The 20,774-nt window shown below is 39.0% G+C and overlaps 2 protein-coding genes across 2 annotated transcripts; one reads left to right on the top strand and one right to left on the bottom strand.

The window, feature by feature from the left end:
• Positions 1-1,121: 1,121 nt before the first annotated feature.
• Positions 1,122-8,772, bottom strand: CCT5 (chaperonin containing TCP1 subunit 5). Its single transcript, XM_083825780.1, has 11 exons — positions 8,555-8,772; positions 8,118-8,178; positions 7,862-8,026; positions 7,157-7,355; positions 5,870-6,062; positions 4,989-5,138; positions 4,533-4,652; positions 3,889-4,074; positions 2,732-2,869; positions 2,343-2,523; positions 1,122-1,396 (listed from the first exon to the last, which is right to left on the bottom strand). The coding sequence occupies exons 1-11, from the start codon at positions 8,657-8,659 to the stop codon at positions 1,269-1,271; spliced, it is 1,626 nt and encodes a 541-aa protein (XP_083681906.1). The 5' UTR covers positions 8,660-8,772; the 3' UTR covers positions 1,122-1,268.
• Positions 8,773-8,801: 29 nt separating this feature from the next.
• On the top strand, positions 8,802-19,812 carry ATPSCKMT (ATP synthase c subunit lysine N-methyltransferase). The gene is made up of 5 exons (XM_083825781.1): positions 8,802-9,046; positions 9,423-9,706; positions 12,276-12,413; positions 13,475-13,525; positions 17,209-19,812. Exons 2-5 carry the CDS (start codon positions 9,425-9,427, stop codon positions 17,404-17,406), a joined length of 669 nt encoding a protein of 222 aa, XP_083681907.1. The 5' UTR covers positions 8,802-9,046; positions 9,423-9,424; the 3' UTR covers positions 17,407-19,812.
• Positions 19,813-20,774: the final 962 nt, after the last annotated feature.

Genomic DNA, 20,774 nt, shown 5'->3' with positions numbered 1-20,774 from the left:
ATTCTTCCTTAAATAGTTATGGAAATATACTTTATCATAACCAGCACTGGAACTTTCACACCATAAAAATCAAACTTCTCTAACCTTCCTCTACTGACACTCACTAAAGGATTTTGTTTCACTCAAGTGGTAATCGTAACACGACTAGAACAGAACATGCTGGCTAACAGAGGCAAGAGAAGTAGTTTCATCTGTACTACCATAAAAAAAACACACCACACACACCAAAAACCTACGTGCTATTTCTGGTCTGCCACTTGCTTTTACTAGTAACTATACATGCAAAGATGCAAGGCAGCTTACAGGTAAATTTTACTCCTCCATTTTAAAATCATTTTTGGGACTTATGAAGTAAGTACACTTCCTCTTGGTAGTATAGGTAAGTTCTGGGAAGAAAAGAAAAAGAACCAAACTCACGGCTGAACGCATATCCCCCTAAAAATACTCCCTGCATATCAATCAGGAATACACTAAATGTGAGTGGTAACGTGCCCATTCAAAGTTAAAGCATTCAGATAATTGGTTTGAAGATTCTGCAAGGATCCAAATAATCTTTTTTCCTAAACCCTTTCCTAAAACTTTTTTTTAGGATTTCCTGAACCCTGAACATCTAGATGTTCATATTTGGTGTAGAACTGTTTATTTAGCTTGTTTCTTGTAATGTGATATTCGCACATACCACCGTTCAAATGGCTCTAACACTGTAATTACTCAATGGCTGTCAAAACCTGGGAATGCAACAAGCACGGATTGCCATTTGATACAAAAAAAATTGTACTCAGTACCACTACTGAAAGCTGGAAGCATGTAATCTGGGTATTTTACACCGCCAAATTTAAAATTCATACTTGAGATATTTAAGAATTACTGGAGGCTACAATAATTTTCTGCTTCACTGAAGAGGGACAGAAGAACTCGTAAAATGAAAATCTGCAGACTTTGCTCACAAGCAGATAAAGGAATTAGCTGCAGGAGCAACTGAAAAGGACCTACAAAATTCTATTAATGCATTATCCATGCTTTTTTTTTCTTCCCCATATATTCAAGAAGTTTTTCCTAAGAACATTCACACCCCTCTAAGAAAAAATGCAATGATGCTTCCGAAACAGGTACTGAAACCATCAGTGCTAAATTGTGTTTTATTTCCAACAATTAGCCATTACAGTATCTGAAACAGTGTCCAAAATAAATAGCTGAAGATGAAGCATCAGAATACTACCGTCTTCGCTACTGCTGTGGCCCCCTTAATGTTTCTTGCTTTTCCACCTTTACTCTTCAGATTCTCCAGGCCTACGGATATCATCGATCTTCAAAATCATTCGAACGACCTGAGTCGCCAGAGAAATCTGTTGTTTCTTACCAATCAAGGTTTCTATAACATGTTGCTGTTTCATATCTGTAAGAGATGTGAAAGAATTAATATCCTCCTCAAACCTAAATGTAACATTTAACCCTGATACTCATTTACTATGTAATTTTAAAGAAGATACTAAATTATTCTTGGCCACCAGTTAACAAATACTTTGTATAAACTTTAGTTTTAAGCCTGGGTTCTTCCCAAAGATCTTAGAACATTAAGATCAAACTCTTTTCCCCAATTAAGTCTTCCTCAATCATAACTTCACTTCCTGCACTTCCATATACAAATATTAGAAGCATCCTAGGGGCAGAGCGACCACAGAAAGCTGCTGTGCCATAATGCAAAAACATCTAATCAAGGAAGGGCTACGCATTACACGAACACAAGGCTTCGTGCTGTGTTCCAAAATGCACTGCCTGTTTTCCTGAAAGGAGCATGAAAATAAGAATTTGAACAGTGTAAATTCATCTGAAAACAGATTTTCATACACTGATTTCTTAGCCTTCACTTGCTTAGTATAGGTCTATATATGTGCATATAGCAGTGTGAACAAGACTACCTGAAGACATTTCCAACCTTTTGCGTTCTTCTTCACAAGTTGTTTCTCAAAACAACTGTTGGTAGGTCTGCACTGTAAACTGGATCACTAAAAATACAGTACTAAGAACACATCCCATTTTTGCCTCTTTGTGAGTAGTTTTTATTCCTGTTCCACCAGGTTAGCAGTATCTACAACTAGTCTTGCCACTTTTGGTTCAAGCAGTTACATGTTTTCTTCCTGTCAGACATCATGTCTCCCTCCACCCCCACTCCCATTTATTAGAATAAGGGAAAAGAGCTCATAACTGAAGTGACAGACATCTTATAAAAAAAAAAAAGAATTAAAAGAAAAAAGGGGCTGGGGGCAAAATATAACCTTTTTCATTTTTTGAGGAAGAAAACCCTGTTATGGTCCTCTCCTTCTCCCCATTACATATCTTACCATTTGTTCCTTTCTGCAAACAATCGATGCCGAGAGCAGGATTATTTTCTTTCACTTGTCTAGCCCGTACTTCAGTCATAGTCTGTATTGGATTCATTCCGCTGTTCTCTGACAGGGCCATGGGGATTACCTCCAGGGCATCTGCAAAAGCTCTCATGGCGTACTGTTCCAAAGATGGGCACTAGGAAAAGACATAAAAAGGTACTTGCAACAACTTTTCAAAGAGGGGAAGCAAAACTTTAACACTGGTTATCAGTGAATGTCAGGAAGTTCAGTAACATGCGTTTTTCTGGAAGCTCTTTGAAGCTTTTTGGAAACTCTTAAGATGGTCTTAATCCCTTTTTTCCCCACGGGAAATTAAAGAAAGTTGTAGAATGTTTCTTCCTTACCTTATCTGCTGCTTCACTGACTGCCAAGGCACAAGAAATTTCAGCTGCACCACCACCATACACAATACGGTTATCACGAACAAGATTCCGGATCACACATAATGCATCGTGAAGAGATCGCTTTGCTTCTTCAATGATCTGGAATTATAACACAGCACCTACTTTACAGCACACAACTGACTGATACGAAGATGAATTTCCTAATATAAAAACAAAAACTGCAAATGAACTAAAGGATCTCTTCACTGCTTTACTGCTTCCATACTATACAATTTCAAAATAGAGTGTTGGACTCCTATTAGCAGAGAAGGAATGAAAAATACACACCCAGACCAAAGCCACAAATGTAAATACCAACATTATTTTCAGACTGCACTTTGTGCCAGCTCCCAACTCCAACAGATGTAGAAGGATTTAACAAGTTGTGCTAACCTTTCATGAAGCATTTTTGTTTTCTGAAAGAACTCTTTAGACTGGCACTTCAATTCTTTTCTTCCTGTTTTTCACTCAAAGTAGAGTTTGACCTATACTAAGTATAATTCCACACTAACAGTTCAATGACTAGATTAAGTAAGGAAGCATCAAAAATGGTCCCATTCTGTTCTTTTAAATTGTTTTAAATCGGAAATAACATACAGAAGCATAGAAAAACCTAATCTTGCAAAAATACTAATACATCTTTACTCATAAAAATGACCCTTCCATGAGAGAAAAAAAGAAGAGCACCCACAAATAAAATTATTTCTTTATGAACTATATCGTCTAATACTGAGAAACCGTAACATTTTCACTCAGAATTGTGGGATATGAATTTAATGTGTCTTAACAGTCACTGCTGCCTACAACCCCACTTCCCCCAAATTCTTCCACAGTGCGAAGTAAAATTTAGATAAAAACAATGGAAGAGTTAACGTGCTCTTATAGTATGAAAGAAACTACACATTCAACAACTGAGGCATCAAACATTAGTAACAAACTGCTGTGATCCAACCTGGCAGGCAGCTGAACAGCACACAGCCACTTGCTAACTGCAAGTGAACATCAGTGCATTATCAACACTATTCTCATCCTCAATCCGAACACAGCATCACACCAGCTACTAGGAAGAAGATCAACTCTATCCCAGCCAAAACGAGGAAACGAACTAAGCATCTTACCATTTTATTTCCTCCTCTAATGAAAATGGTCACAGCTCTAGAATTCTGACACTGTTCAATGACGAGCATCCTGTCCTTTGTTGTTCCAAAGGAAATCTCTCGGACGATACCAGCAAACCCCAGCTTCTCTGGTGTGAGTTCACAGAAGCGAGGAACAATGCGCCCTCCAGTTGCAATGGCTATTAACTAAAATTAAACATCCATCAATTATTTTGAGAAGACCTGTCCGTAGTGCTTTAAATAACATTAAACTAGTGGAAACAATCTATCAAATGCCTCCAAAGTTACCTTCTCATTGCTTCAGTCAAAGGGCAGATTTCAGGCAATGCCTTTGTTTCTACGAACACTGAGACTGAAAGCAAAAGCACTCCCAGCCACATAAAATCTGTAACAGGCAATACGCACGGACACCAATAATAGACCATAATCCCATTCATCCTAGGCTCTTCCCACAGATCCCCAGTGATTTTGCTCCAATATTTACCAATATAACACCTTATTATGCAGTTCTAAATAAAAAGCCCACACTTTCAATTGGTACAGCAAACAAGCTGTACCAACAAGCATACAACAAGCTGGTTGTACAAAATGGCTGTATAACACGAGGACTGGTGCGAATCCCAGTTTCCGAAGATTTTACTTACTTCTATTTCAGGTCCACCAACCCAACGAACAGCAGGCAGCTCGTTCTGGAGCAGCAAGTGATTTGCCTCATCATCAAAACCCCACTGGCAAATAGCAAGGTTTGCACCAGTGTCTTTTATCTGAAAGCAACACACAACAACAAACTTCTGATCAACACTAACACAAAAAGGAAGAAAAGTTTAATGGTTTTAATTCTGTATTTTTCAAAACAGAACTCTCTGAAGAAGGCATGTATCTGTGTAATTGGCACATACAGAAACGAAAGTACATTTCAAACTAGACTGTTATCTATTACTTCCATAAACTTAACTTTCATTCACAGCCTTACAATTCCTTGTATGTTGCCTTTTATCTGTATTAGTAGCTCATTTGCAGAAATAAATCAATGCACTATGCTGTTTTGTGCAAAGGCTATGAAAAATTACAAAACAGAGAAATAACGTTGAACACTCCACCTGTTTCACCATTTCTTCAAACTTCTCCTTCTCGTATTTCTGCAGTGCCTTGTAGTCTTCCACAGATGTGACATCAAGCTTATGCTTGGTTTTGGGCTTAGGTGGTTCGAATGGACAAGTAAGGATTGCAATTTTAGCATCTTTGAGCTCCTGTACATTAACATAAAAATAAAATAAAATTGAAAGGTTGCATTTTGACCACAGTAACGCCTCTTTCTTGTATTTGCACAATACACAGACGTTGTTAGAAAGGTAGAAACAGAAGGAACCTTTAAGATCACTTGACTCTTTCTGAAGTCAAACTAACTACACCCACACAATTCTATCAAAAATCGAATTTAAAAGAAATTCCACAGCTTCAAGACACTGTTTAAGCACTCAATCTTTACCAGTCATTTTAAGTATTAACTGATTAAAAAAAAAATAGAAAAAACTCCTACCCACAGTGACGATTGAAAATACTACTTCCACGGTGTTCCAAACAGGACAACACTCCAACTCGTACAGTGTAACAATACAAGCTTTGTGATACTGAGTTGCATTAAAAATGGGTACACTGACATTTGGTTCTCAATTCTAACACCGTTCTTCGCATTACTCTCTACAAATGACGACTTGCACTCTATGCTTGTCCTCACTTAGCTGTGCAGTGATTAGCTCCCCAATCATTTCTCAAGATTCTTGTGAATTCTAACTTGGTCGGGTCCAACAAAGAATTTAACACTCCTCTTCCCTTCCTCTGTTGATATGTGAGTGAAAAAACAAGCCAAACCACAGCGGTGTTTAAATGCTTCAATGCTAGAACGGCATTTTTGGTCTATTTCTATGCAAAATTACTTAAACTGTTACAGATGACAGACACATACAGAGTGTTCACTTACTTTAGGCATCTGCGGATGACTGAAATCTTTATCCACAATCACTCCTTTAACCAGCTGCGTATCTTCCAGTCTACCTCCCACTTTGCCTTGTACTTTGATCAGCTCAAAATCAACATCTTTACGTTCCATATCTGCTACTGTCAGTACAGCATTCACAGCAATTTCTGCCATTTGTCTGTGACAACGGTTAACTCTAAATTTAAAGAAAACACAAGGAGGTTGCATTGAATTTACACAGTTCAGAAGAAATAAATTTATTTTGTCAGTCTCAAATAGAATATATGTGTATATACACATTAGCGTTGCTAATAGTTTTGTTTGCTGTATGAAGAGAGGGTGCTCTGCTCACTAGTTCACCCGAACGTGCCAAATATGACAGAAAACAGAGCACAGGATATAGCTTGTCTTCGTGTACACAGTCTCAAGACTCAGATTTGAAACAAGCAAGGAGAACTAACTACTACTCAAAACACTCAAGTCCCAGAAACCACTGTTAAGACAGGTCTGCAAAGGAAGCTCTTACCATGTGTCATAAGATACTGTAATCATAAACTGCATTTTGCAAAAACAGGCCCACAGTAATTAAAAAAGAGAGATATCCATCTCCATATTTTTCTGTTTTAATTCTTGTGTCTTTCCTATAATTTTAGGTATGACCTCCACAATGATATCTTAAAAAGCTAATGCCTGAAGAGGGACAGACAAAAATTGTCCCAAGAAATATAACTGGGAAATGACACTGATGCTTATTTACTCCATACTATATAGCAAAAAAATTCTATAATGCAAATAGAAAGCAGAGTTTCATCCCTAAGATCTGAATTTATATTTGTAGAACCTGCAATGAGAAATGCACTTACGGAACCAATAACTATCCTATGAGTCTTATTGGGTAAAAAAAAAAAAAAAAAAAATATCTAACATGTAGCTATTTTTAGAAAGTTTGCACTTGCTATGATGCAGAAATATTGAACAAAATAGGTACAATGAAATTTGATTTTGCAGCTGTTTAACTTCATGGCATTGCCCCTTTAGAGAACACGGGTTTCACAGTTTGTTATCCTGAGATGAGAGTCCACTGAGAAAGGAACCAAAATCAAAGAAACTTTAAAGAGCTTTCAGCAGCCACTCCAGTAACAAAAACAATTTAATAATTCATCAAAACATCAAGGATTTCTCCTTTCAGCTCTAAGTGTATCTATGGAAAATATAAGTAGTCAGAAATATTCACGTAGGTATGGGAAATATAATTATTTGCATATATTCTTTAAGTTTTTGTGAACTTACACTTTAGAGCCTAGTGTTGTCTTGGCTGTCTGGATCAGAGGCTCTGTGTTCTGTGGGTCAACTGGAAAGCTGTCGCTGATTTTGTCGAGATGCTCAATTGCAATGCGAGCTGCCTGCTCGTAACCATCCGCTATTCTGATGGGGTGAATCCCACGGTCCAGCAACTGCTCGGCCTGTTCCAACAGTGCTCCAGCCAGAACTGTAAAATAAGATTTTAAATAACGTTTACTCTCCCACAGATAGAGGCCTCCTGTATTACACAGTATCAAAAACTTAAAAAGTATACCTTTAGATTTATTTTGCAGTATTTTAACAGTTTGAGGTTTATTACGTAATAACTTCAATAATAATAATAATACCACCAATGCTCTACTTACTGACTAAGAAGACTGCATTTAGACCACAAAAGCACAGGAGACAAGGTGAGACAGTAAGATCACTATGGAATAAAATTATGCAAAGAGTTCTGAAAGTACAAAGAGGACTTCCAACACTAACTTCAAATGCAGCCATACTTGGAAAGAGACACAAAAGCATGTTTTGGATTAAAAAAACTCCTAATAGATGAACTGAAAAGAATACTGAATCGGTAAGTACTCTAAAAATGTGCTTCAGTAAAGCTACTTTCACTCCGTAAGTGTTTTCTTAAAATAGCTTAAGAAACTTAACTAGAAATGCCAAGTTAAATGTAAGATCTTTTCTTACCAACGACTCCAGTAGTTCCATCCCCAATCTCATCATCCTGAGATTTAGACAGCTCCACCATGAGTTTGGCGATCTGGTGGTCCACATCCATCATATTCAGGATGGTAGCACCATCATTGGTTACTGTCACCTCACCATCTTTGTCCACCATCATTTTATCCAAGCCTAAAGAAAGACATGCTCAGAACATGAGGCCAGAGCTGGAAACCCCTGAAAAAACAATTACTAAGGAGAAATAATTGAAGTGATTTATTACCGTTGGGCCCGAGGGATGTTTTCAGAGTATTTGCCACAGCCTTTGCTGCCATTATGTGAGACTATAAAAGAATAGAGAAGTTAAACAGTTATTGTGCATCCACAAATCGTAGTGTTAAGCTAACAAATATAGAGAAAAGCTATTATATTGTAATAGTAAGTATTGTAAATGTTATATTTTAAGTAGCAACATCCAACTATGACTGAAAACGGATCTACATACGCACATGGCTTTTATGCTAGATATTTCCGAAGCCTCTCCGTCACTTGCAGAGCGGAGGCTTACAGCAGAAGAGCTCACTTGCACATTTAAGGCTTACAGATTAAAACCGAGGGCAGGGGCCGCCCCCAGCCGCGTGTGGCGGCCATCCCGCAGCGGGGCGATGCCCGCTCCCTCAGGCAGGGCCCCGCCGCCGGCTCTCGGGCCCGCCCGCTCACCTTGAGCGCCTCCAGCCCCATGAGGCGCGTCTTGCGCTCCTGGTCCTTGAGGATGAGGAAGGGCCGCCCATACTCATCAAACGCCAGCGTCCCCATGGCCGACATGGCTGCGGCGGCTCCCAACGGCCCCCAACCGCTCCCAACGGCCACCCGAGCACGAGCCGCGCCCGCCCTGCACGCCGCGCCGTGACGCAACGCGCTCACCCGCCGGCGGCCCCGCGCCTGCGCAGAGCGCCTGGCCGCGACATATTTCACGGAGGGGAACTTATGTGGCGCTCGCGGCGGAGCTTTCTGGAAGCGGCTGGGGCTCCGGGCGCTGCGCGGCGCTCGCGGCCCCGTCCACCAGCGCGGCGCGGGGGGGGGTGGGGAATGCGATCACGCACAATTCGGACGCCAGGCGGGCCGCAGCGAGGTGGAGGGAAGAGAATAAGGAAGGACAGCCCCGCCGCCGAAGAGTGCCGTGCGGATCTTCTCTGCAGCGTGAGCAGAAAGGTGCTCGCCGCCTTCCCTCATCCCCCCCCGCCGTAGTGGGGTGGTAGGGTCCTCCTCCATAAATAAGGCCGCTGAGGGTGGGGGGGCCTCATGGTGGGGGTCGAGGCAGGGGTTGGTTCGTGGACTGGGAAGTGGAAAGCGTCTTCTTGCTTTTTTCCCTTTTTCGTCATGAACAATAAACCTAATACCTCACTTTCTTGTATACAATAATTTAGCTTTTTATTTAACTTTTTTAAGTCCTAGGAATCAACTGAAGTGTTAAAGCACCCCCTCCTTGTGTTAACACCTGTCACGTTATATCCTGTGTCGCCCATTAACCAAGCAATTGGTAAAGCCACTTGTTTGATAAAATTACCCTGTTAATCTTTGTGTGTAGGTATGGCGTCCAAAGCACTGGTGACCGAGAGCCCCGCTGCACTCGTGCAAGGAAGCCCTGAGGAGCGCACTAAGAGGAGGCAGTGGGGGCTGCTGGCGACGGGCGCTGTTGGCGGGGTGCTGGTGGCCCTGTACGCTGTGGTCACCCCCTTCCTGGCCCCAGCTCTCAGGAAGGTCTGTCTGCCCTTCGTTCCTGCCACCTCAACGCAGATCGAGAACGTCCTGAAAATGTTGCAGGGCAGAAGCGGCTCTCTAGCTGACATTGGTAGCGGGGATGGCCGTGTTGTAAGTTACAAACATCTCCTACCTTCTCTACCTCAGAAAAGTGGCAAATGCTCTACCCCTGGCCTCTGTTTTCTCATATTTACAAACGTTTTTCTTCACATCCATTTTTTTTTAACCGAGCTTTATGCAAAGGCACAAGCCTGAGAATGGTTTACGTTTAGTTTAGGTGAAGAATCGATACTTTTGTTCCAGCCTTACTCTCAGCTTGACAAAGTAGCGTCCCAAATCATAACCTCATCTTGTTGCTTGGGAGGCATTGCACTGCATTCACATAAAAAGATGTAATTAAAGTATTGGCATTGTGTTTTCCAGAGAGCTGTATTCCACGTAGGTTTATAGCTGCAGTATGTGAGGCTGTGAGTTTAAATAACCCTCTGCTTTTGGAGCTACAGCTCTATGATTACTGCATAAAAGTGACAGAAGAACAAAAGAAGATGAGAAAGGAATGATGGATTACAAAAATAAATATCATGGTATCATTAAAACTCCAGTCTTAAAACCATTGTGCACTGCTGGCTGTCCCTTTTCAAAATGAATGTGGTAAAACCAGAGCAATTGCAAAGCGGAATGGTAGGAAACACTGTGGAAAGGCTTCTCTGCTCTCAGCAGACTTTCAGTGCAGAAGCTAGTTCAAGGGTTTTTCTGTATGGAAATTAGGATATAAGATAGGTAATTTCACTGGCCTCGAATGTTTTTAGTGTTGTAACACCCGTTTTTCAATGTCAGTTTCTGGTCTTTATCATTATGTGGCAAAGTTAAGATTCATCCAATCCACTGCAAAATTATTTTAAGATTGAACTCAACAGCTTGCTGTGGAGTTTTGAGGCATAAATAGATTGAAAAAGAAGTTAGGGAGATCTGGGAAGAAGGCTCTGGATAGCCAAAGTGATGCTGTGCTTTCAGGGAATTGCTTGAAACTTCCCTTTGTCAAAAGCAGTGAGGGAGGGTGCTGCGTAGAATGGTGTGGGTTTTTTGTAGTTGTGGTGCTTTGCGTACTATTTTTAAAGTACCTGCTTCTAGTCCATTTCAGTAACAGGATGGTGCATTAAGTGGGTTGTTGACGGAAACAAGCAAGATCTTTCTTGAATACTGCCTTTGTCCATATTTCATGTGAATGATTTGACAATCTGTCCATGCTGCAGTTGGATTTGGACATCCAAATCTGTGAACAAATTGTGCTTAAGTAATGCCCAGGGAAAAGCATGTAGGTACAAGAGAACTGCAGTTTCTGCTGTCCTCTCTGCTCTGCATTCTGGCTCTTGACCTTTATCTGAGACACTTAATTTGATTAGGTACTGTATATTTAATTCAAATTTCATATGTATCTATATATGTAGGCACCTAGCTACATATATATATGTATACACAAATACATACATACACAGTTACTTTAGTGTCTAAATGGAGACTGAAGACTACTTGGAGAGCCAGGTGCCTAAAATTGGATGCTCGGTGTTGCCTTAATGCGTCTGTATTGAACAAAGTTGAGCTTCTGTTCACGCTTTTAAATATTTAGCACTTACGCGGTGTAATCTGTGGATAAATATGAACATATTTTATTTCCAAGCATGGTGAAAATGTCAGGTTCTTTTACAATATTTAAAAATTTGGTGTGTGTGATGCAAGGAGCATTATTTTAATACTGTGCAGCACATTGTGCGGTAATGCTGTTTGAGATGTTGTATTAAGAAATTTGTACTTCTTCCTGATTCTGCCTTGCCTGTTCTGCAATTCATAGCTGATGAGGCTTTTCCTGATTAAAACTTGGCAGTAGCCTTTTAAATTATGTCTCAGTCCTAGATTTTCATATTTCTAAAAATTACTACGCTGTTTTGGTTTGAAGTTTCCTTAAAAAAACAAATAAGTATGCTTCGATTTAGTTAGAAGACATTTTCTATACGGGTTAATGATTCTGAATATTAAGGTCTGATTTGAGGGAATATACTTGATGCATTTTGTTAACTGAGTTACCTGTTGCCTTTTCAAAATGACATGTGAAGTTTAGCATTAGATAAAAGCTACACTTTGAGGTTTGCTCTGTGATTTTTCATTTTTTTATTTTATGGATGTCAACAGATTGTTTTCACAGTCTTTCCATTGATAGGTCATTTTGGCTTTGATGCAGGGATCTTTCAAGTGCCTTACCCTTCACTGCTTCTCAACTAGGTTGAATGCTCTAATTCTGAGCATATCTGCTTGTGTGTTTTACTGTCTCCAGGGTCAGTTTTGGTACTCTTGAATTCTAAGGTAGTGTCATGAATATGTTAAATTAAACTTTTATGTGAGTCATAGACATAGTACAAGCTTACGGCTTTGTCCTGTGAATATTTAAGTGGTTAATTTTGTTTGTATGAATATCAATTTCAACAGAAGTAGGCACAATAGTAAAATATAATCTGAATTTTTGTTTGCTATACTACCATTCTGTTAGGAATTAAAATCTGATTACTTGCAAAAGTGCATTCCTTTGACTTATAAATAAAACTCTGTCCTTTTTCCTGTTTGGATGAATATACTTTTTAGCACTCTCTCTCTGTTTTTAAGTGAAGATTTCTTCTCTTCCTTGTAGGTGATAGCAGCTGCCAAAATGGGATTCAAAGCTGTTGGTTATGAATTAAATCCCTGGCTAGTCTGGTACTCCAGATACCGTGCCTGGAGAGATGGGGTACATCACAACACCAAATTCTATATTTCAGACTTGTGGAAGGTAGGTGGTGGAGTACCTAAGGATGAATCTGGGATGTCTGGGAGATTTCCGTAATTTGGAGATACTTTCTTGGAAGAACTAGATTTCTATCTGGCCACAAGATGCTGTATTGGGCTTTGAGAAGAGTGCTTACACCATAGAAACAAGGCTCACTGCACACTACAATGCTTTGCTGGTTTTGTGCTGTGGTGATGTGCTGTGCTTTTCCAGTACAGATTTCGTTAGCGTCTACATCGTACTTTTGCCAGTTGAATGATGTGGGCTGCTGTAATGTCAGGTTTCACTGAGAGCTCCTTCTGTGCAGTCAGTAACAAGACTCTTGTTCACCTAATGTGCAAGAACACCATCTTGTGATATTTCGTTAGATGTGTGTTCTTCTGTAGCTGTGCAGTGTGTTACCTGATTCTTAGTGTTGCTTTAAGCGAGTTACACAATTGTATTTTTTTCAGTGTGCATTCATTTGAATGAAAATTGCATCTTTAACGAGACTTATTTTTTGTGATATTTATGTTTGTCTCCCCCCAGCTATTCCCATCAGTCTTTTTTCTTTAAGTAGCATTTTGTAATGAGTAAAGTGGATACAAGGAGTTTTGGTAAAAAGTGTGAATATACTCTCTTTTATCTTTGTTCAGGATAGGTCGGTTGGAAAACTGGGCATTGACTAGAAGAACCCAGGCATTGCAATGGGAAGCTTCTATAACTAACATTTAAAAAGATGGGGCAAACTTAAAGCATATCTTATGTTAACATATATAGGAGTTGTGGAAAAGCATAGCAGTGAATAAAATCATACAGTGTTTTCTAAATTGATTTTCTTTGTGCTCCTGGAATTGGTGCCATATTCTTGACCAGGCAGTAGTCTTCTGCTACTCAGCAGCATAAAGTTGTCTGTATGTGGAAATTTGTGTGATGAATACTTGATACAGGATCACCTTTCTTATTTGTGGTCTAAATCCCTGTTCAAAGGAGTGTAGTTAGAGGGTTCAGGAGAGAATGCTGAGAACTTCTTCAATTATAAATGCTTATTTCTTTAAGACTTTTTCTTTTTTTCTTTCTTTCAGGTTTCTTTTTCCCATTATACAAATGTTGTTATTTTTGGGGTACCTCAAATGGTAAGTTTAATATTTTCGCACAGTTATTTTAATATCAACATACTAATCTGCAAAATAAATCAACCTACAAAATGTCGAAGGTAGTACTAATAATATTTGGATATTTCATTGTTGGTTATTAACGTCCACGATAAAACCTGGTGAAACTTGTGACAGGGTGCAGACTGGAGCTCTAAAAGCATTCCTGGATGGCGGGGGTGGTAGAGTTGTATTTACTATCAATTAGTGAAGTTCAGAATCAAAATGAAAACTGCTGTGCTTAAGTTGCTTTGAGAAGGTGATAGATCGATTCTTGAAAATTTCAGGTTTTCATACTGGGAAAAAAAAAGGGATGTTTGCAGGGAGAGGATAGAGTAAGAAACTGGCTACAACTGCTTTTCTGTGAAGTCATCAGTGGAAGTTGCTGAACTTCTGTTAGATTATCTAAAAATAGGATGACCTCAAATTAGGCTAGTATCTAGTATTCTGAAATAATTCCTTGCTCATATTAGACTGTGAGGGTTTTAGGAAGGAAGACAAACACTTCAAGTGTAATTGCTAGAGAACAAGTGTACAAATCCTTTGCTTTTTAGGAGGGCTTTGCAGCTTATGTTCATCATGTCCCTGGTGAAAATGGGTTCTTCAAAATTGCTGTAGATATTGCTTAGAGATTATTTTGGTATCTTAGACAAATTCGGTCAGGACTTACTTTTACTTTGACTTTCGGCTTTATCTAGTTTTTCTCTTTTTTACTACAAAAGAGTAAAATAATATTTGCTATATTTATCATTAGAACCTTCTATATAGGTTGAATGCATATGGAGAAGTGAAATGGAAATAAATAAATGCTTCCGTACTGCTGCTTTTTTAATTTATTTTTTTTTTTGCTAGGGCAGATGTGGGATGAAGTGGAGTGAAGAGCTTTATGTGATGCTATACTGTGCAATATGCATTGATAATATTTTTGTAGTGGTTAACAGGAAGACGCAACAAGAAGCATAATGATGTTTCCTTACTCTCTGATTTTTCCTTTAGCAGCATTGGAATTAAATACCTACTTCAGATTCACATTGCAACTCGTGGTGAGAACTGAAGTGAAAATCCTTTTTTTTTTTTCTACTTTTCTGGTGGTGTATTAGTGAGAGCTGTTACAGTGCTCATGCTGCACACGTTCCAGGTTTGAATGCTGCGAGTTCTCTGGGCTGAATTCCAGGAGGGGGCAGTATAAAGATTTGAATCTGCAGTCACAAATTCTGCAGTTGCACCAAGGGCAGAAGTGCAGGTGAAGAACGATATTTCAGTAAACTAAACAAATGCCCTGGGAGAATGTGAGCGTGATTAGTTGAAATACTGGCTGACTTTTAAAATTAGCTAATTTACCCTATTTTTATACTACTATGATAGAAAGACTACCTATTAGTCTCGGAATAACTTCAGTAAATTCAGCAAATATTAGGCTTAATTCTTCCAATAAAATACTGTCATAAATGTAACAGACCCAACCGTAGGAACTACAGCGTTTCCTGAGAATTAATTTGCTCATAATGTTCTTTAAATTTACTCTCTAAGATGTGAATGGTTAGTCTCCTGAATGACTAAATTGATTTTCTAGAAACTCTTAATGCATTTTCTCTTTTTTTTTTTTTTTTTTTGACTGAGGGCAATACATGTCTTTAGCTTTTATAGTAATAGTGGTCTGATTTGATGCTGTCACACTGTGCTTTTATTTCACATCCAAGATTAGCTGACAGAACTGGGACATATTGATCTTCAGCGAAGACTGTGAGACCCCTCTGTCTTGCAGGCATCTGGGGGAAGATGTGTTTATCAATGAGTCATTGCAGAGAGACTTTTGCTTGCTCGGGGTGGGATGACAGAATTTTTACCAGGTGTTCATGTTCACAACTGCAGCTGAATTTTAACTAAATATGTCCTGTACAAAAGTTTTTACTAAACTGTTTATCTATACAGATGTAACAAATAAAATCTGAATGATATAAAATACAATATAATTATAACACCTAATGTTACTGAGAGGTTTAGCTAAAGACTACTTTGGGTTTGGTTCAAGAATGCAATTCTTTTTGGCTGAGCTATTAATGAAATTTTCTAATTTGAGACATGAGATACCACTGTTTTTCATCATTACTCATTAAAGGTTAGGCTAGGTCCATGTTTGTGGACTGTATTAATTGCCATAACAACTTAGTCCTGTCTCTTCTGGAGTATTAGTTCAATTTGAGATGAGAAATTGGTTATATTTTTCTCATTTATTTAAGGTACAGTAGCAAAATTTTTAAAAGCATTTGCTGTATGGACTAAATCAGAGCACAGAATGCTTAAAGGCATTCATAGATCTAATATAGCCACGAGTTACCTCTGAATAATTTTCCTAAAATATGCCATTGTAAGCTTAAATTTAGCTATAGTGGGATGGCACATCAAAGGTAGGCCCCGTGTGTATGTGAGAGTTGAAGTTAGCTTTAGCCTTTGAAAATGTTTTCTAAAGCCAGTCTTGTTTTCTAACGTGTTCTGTATTTTTTTGGTTTGAAATTTTTGTTTATCTTGTGTCTGACTTAAGTTGAACTGTGTTTGTAGATAACTGCTATCCTTTTAACCTTTTAATAGCTAAATGCTATGCCATAATATCAAAGTAAAAATATTTTAATTTTGGAGCTCGCTGCTGTAATTACTCACTGAGATAGATATCATTTGTCAGAAGGAGTTCCAAATGGATGTGCAGTGATATACTTAAGCATAACACCTGATTTTTGCAAAGGACAGAAATGGGTAGATCTATGCAGCATCCTCCCAGCCCCCAGTATTATAGCAGTCTGGGGGTTGGGAAGAAAACAGATGTGTTAATTCATTTCTCAATCCATAGAGGATTTTTTGTCATATTTATTGGAGGTAAAGTACCTGGGCAGTGTTGCTCTGTTCTGGAAGGGTAATGATATTTCCTGTAGCAGAAATTGAGCTAATATAAATGCCAGTGTAGGAAAGTTGTACGGAGCAGGTCTTCAGCCAAGGCAAGCTGTATGGTGGTTTGTGCTGTTTCATACAATGCTGTGCAGGGACTTTGGGGTGTGTGTGTGTGTGTGTGTGTCTGTGTTAATCGTCTGGAGCCAGCAAAGCTCAATTTCAATGCTGTTTACCACACCAGTACTTTGCCATACAGTGAGAGCAGAATGCTTGCATTGGTTTGCTGACCACACGTGGGGTTCCAAGATCCATCCTGGGGATAGACTGGAAAACATGAGAGGCATTGGCCTTTGAGTATCACGCAACTTGAGGTGTTACAAATAGTATAAATTTGGGATGCTAAACTCTAATTCTCTGCAGAGAAGAACCTGACTGAAGAAAATTATGAATTAGAATATGCAAAGTCTTGTTCTTAATGTGACCTTAATGTGGTCGTGTGTTTGTGTATTTTTTTTTAAATAAAGATTTAACTATTTTTTAGTTTATTTATTTTAATAACTTGGTTACAGTTTCCTTGATCTCACTGCTCAGGGCACAATAACCATTTTCTAGTTTAGGTACTCTTTGTCAATGCATCAAATCAGAATGTATATCAGGAATACTTTCTATTTTTTTTCCAATATTCCTAAAACTTTACACTTGTCTTTGACACTTAAATTAGAGAATATTTCTGTTTTGTACTGTTTCTGAAAGGTTTTTTTTTTTTTTTTGCTTCTCTACAGATGCCACAGTTGGAGAAGAAGCTCAAAGAAGAGCTTGAATCTAATGCCAGAATCATCGCCTGTCGTTTTCCTTTCCCTTGCTGGATCCCAGATCATACTACAGGAGAGGGAATAGACACTGTTTGGGCCTATGATTTGAAATGTCCTAGAGGAAGTGAAAGAAAAAGCTTGGAAACAACACCAGCAACAGAATCTTAAACATCTAATATGTTCATGTACTGAATTTTTCAGCTTTGACTTCACTGGTTGGAAGATGAGATTAACATGAAATAGAGATGTGATATTGAGGTGTATATCCTCTAAAATAACTGAAGTACATTGGTTATCTGAAAACACAAAAAGGTTTGGTTAAAGGACTTAATGTGTTCAGTAAAAAGTATTGAAAAGTGTTAATAGAATCAGAAAACTTTAATATGGAAAATGAGATAAAACAGGGTTCAGTACTGTTACGCGAAACATGTGTGAGTTCAAATGCTCAAATTGGGTAGCCTAAAACCAGAGGTCATTTGGTCCAAGCCCCCTGCTCAGGCAGGGCCACCTGGAGACAGTTGCCCAGGTCTGTGTCAGACAGCTTCTGAGTATCTCCAAGGAGAAAGCCTTCACTGCATAGTGACTATGTAAGCTTGTCAGACCTCTGCGTAAGTGCTGTCTGGAGATCTAAGCTAGAACAAGTTAGGGAGTTGCCACCTAGACTGCTAGGCAGTTGTTACCATACCTAAAATTAGCTCAGGCCAAGAGAAGCACAGAAATGCTGCTCTTGGGTCAACACAAAGCCTGTGACGTTTCATTAGCAGTTACAAAACCATGTTTCTTGGGCGTACAGTATCTGATTTGAAGAGAAGTTGGTTGAGTCACCTTCCCTGGAGGTCTTTAAAAGACGTTCAGATGTAGAGCTTAGTGATATGGTTTAGTGGAGGACTTGTTAGTGTCAGGTCAGAGGTTGGACGCGGTGATCTTGGAGGTCTCTTCCAACCTAGATGATTCTGTGATTCTGTTGTTTGGAATGTGTAGTCTACAGGTATACTTGTACTCAAACTTTTTCATGTGTGTGTGGGAGGGGAGGAGGAAGGAGAATGTAAAATAAAATCCTCACTGAGGAGATGATATGGTGCAGTGGAATGTTTTTCTCCTTATACTGTATACAAAACAGGAGAAGAAGGTGGCAGATGTATCCTCAGGAGTCTGCAAAAGGAGAGATATTTCAGCCTCACATATGGCAAGGCATAGCTATGAACACTGGGACTGTATGTCTTGAAGAACACTGATTACTAGTAAACCATCTTTTACAGCATTTCACTGCGGTGTAGCATAGTGGATCTTGTAAAACTACACTAAACTCTTTCCACCATGATTTAAGAGTTTTATAAATACTACACAATGATAGGACTGGGCTACAGTGGCTTATCTAAATGTCTGCACTTAATTTAATATCCCAAAGCCATAAAACTGGAATCTTGGACAAAGGAAGTCTGAAATTATTTCCACTAAAAAGATGGTACAAAGGGAATGTTGGCTAACTAAGCCAAGAGTCCTTCCCTGAATGTTTATAAAGGAGAAAAGGCAAAAGATTTTGGTAAACTAACTTGTGACTCATCTGCCATGCAGTGCTTTCAGCCAAGTTTCTACTGCTTGCTTTTACTAACGGTCACTAAAGTTAGTTTGCAAGGAATGAAGTAGATACTTGTTTGGCTATATATTTGTCTATTGCATTATCAGTTATTTGCCTTTTAAAAAGTAAATCTGAATTTCTGAATTTTACATTTAAAGACTTTGGAGTGGGCTTCTTACTTACCGCCTATGGCTCCAGAAATACTTGTTGAGGAGGGCGAGATAAGGAATTAATGACTTGATGGCCTGAGCTTTAGGAACACTAAGTGCTGTTTGCAAGGCAAGGAGAAATTTATGATGGCTCTTAAAGTGAAGCAGAGGGCTGTTTCTTACTCTGGACATTTACCTTTTGTTAAGTGTCTACACTGAAGTATACAGTGGTCCATAGTTTTTTATTCCTTATTACATAGAGGAATGCAATGTGTTTCCTGTTTCCATGGCTGAAGTGTGAAGCAGAAAGCAAACTACTCTGATTTACAGAGGGGGATTGGGAAAGCGCTTGTCATGTCATCCTCAATTTTCCTGATCACTTGTGTTGGTATTTAATCAAGGAAACTATCAAATGAGCACAACTGTGGCTTAAGTTATCACAGTATGGATTATTATGTTGATACATTTCCAATTGCTCAGGTGATTATGATTTCATTGATGTGCTACTTCAGAGTACATATTTGTTACTTATGGAAACCAAGAAAGCCATAGAGAACTGGCTTAATTAAATTACAGCACGATTCTGAAGCCACAAGAAGGAAACCCCCAAGCTACACTGCTGTTCAATACCGAAGTAATTCAGATACTCAGAAAAAAAAACAGTAGTTTATCTTTGTTTACATCTTCTAGTAGAATCACTTGACTTTTGGGAGCTACTTGTTTTATCCCTTCCTTGTGCTGCCAGATCTTAGCACAAAAGCTGCTACATCCCTGAGTGAGTAATGCTTTCCTGAAATCCTGCAGAATTTGATCTGTTTGAAAATAAAATGGGTCGGCGTTCTTTTGGACTCAGACTTTCAAATTATTTTTAATCTGTTCTTTGAGGCACGTCGTGTCCCCACGGGCTTTGTGGTGCAAGATCAGTTGCACTAATGCTCCTATTACATAATCTTGTAGTTTTCTATTTGACATGAATTGACTTTCTAGAGAGAAGGACAGTGGTATGGTTTCAAGAGAGCCATCTGATATGCAGGTCGCTCAGTATGTACTGCACAGTCGGTATAGCTACACAAGTCTCAGCTAAGCTTGTCCAGATTTGTCTGTGAAATGTGCACATATTTTATGAGCTTTGGGCATTTCTGTATTAGTAGGTATATTGAAGTTCTTGACTTACCCTCTGGAGTCTGATTATATGCTGTCATTTAATCTAATGCTACTCCGAGGAAGCTAATCCTCTGTCTCTGTGCTGCTGTTTGTTTGTGACTCATGAGTTTTAGCCAGGTAAGAAGATGAGGAATCAAATTTCAAATACACTACCACATTCCACAAGGCCGCTTGAATGAGTATGATTGGTGTGAAAACACTTCCAGAGCTCAGGCTTAGGGAAGGTCTTTAATGAAGGACACATCTCATGAGGTGCCAGAGATCTCCCAAATTCTGCTTTTTTTGTCTTAGCATAGACTTTTGTCATGCATGTAAGCTTTAAAAAATATTGCCATCACAATACCATTCTGAGATCCAAGGAGGAAGTAAGCAGAGGTAGCATCTTGTTCATCTTCTATGTTTTGAAGTATGGGGAGAAAAGAGGAAGGGTGTCTCACAGCCCAAGTATGGCAGTTTGAACTATTTCAAAAGCAGTTTGACAGACTTGCATCTTAGCTCTGTGTATTTCTCATTGGATGGGTGCATCCTTATTAAGAATAGGCCGTGATGAAATGAGAGTCAGAAATGAGTTAGTCTGATACCACGATGCTTGAATGAACAATAATTCTTCACAGATCACCTCAGGCTTCTCTAGTTTGTTTTTA

This window comes from Anser anser (assembly GCF_964211835.1).
Source record: "Anser anser genome assembly, chromosome: 2".
In the NCBI taxonomy this organism is placed as follows: Eukaryota; Metazoa; Chordata; class Aves; order Anseriformes; family Anatidae; genus Anser; species Anser anser.
This window is presented reverse-complemented; position numbering and strand designations above follow the sequence as displayed.

Excerpts from the sequence above, each read along its gene's own strand:
- CCT5 (XM_083825780.1), bottom strand. The coding sequence starts at position 8,659 with ATGTCGGCCATGGGGACGCTGGCGTTTGATGAGTATGGGCGGCCCTTC. Across the intron at positions 8,179-8,554 it reads TGGGGCTGGAGGCGCTCAAG|TCTCACATAATGGCAGCAAA; the intron begins GTGAGCGGGCGG and ends ATTCTTTTATAG. Across the intron at positions 5,139-5,869 it reads GTCATCCGCAGATGCCTAAA|GAGCTCAAAGATGCTAAAAT; the intron begins GTAAGTGAACAC and ends GTTAATGTACAG.
- ATPSCKMT (XM_083825781.1), top strand. The coding sequence starts at position 9,425 with ATGGCGTCCAAAGCACTGGTGACCGAGAGCCCCGCTGCACTCGTGCAA. Across the intron at positions 9,707-12,275 it reads GTAGCGGGGATGGCCGTGTT|GTGATAGCAGCTGCCAAAAT; the intron begins GTAAGTTACAAA and ends TCTTCCTTGTAG. Across the intron at positions 13,526-17,208 it reads TTTTTGGGGTACCTCAAATG|ATGCCACAGTTGGAGAAGAA; the intron begins GTAAGTTTAATA and ends GCTTCTCTACAG.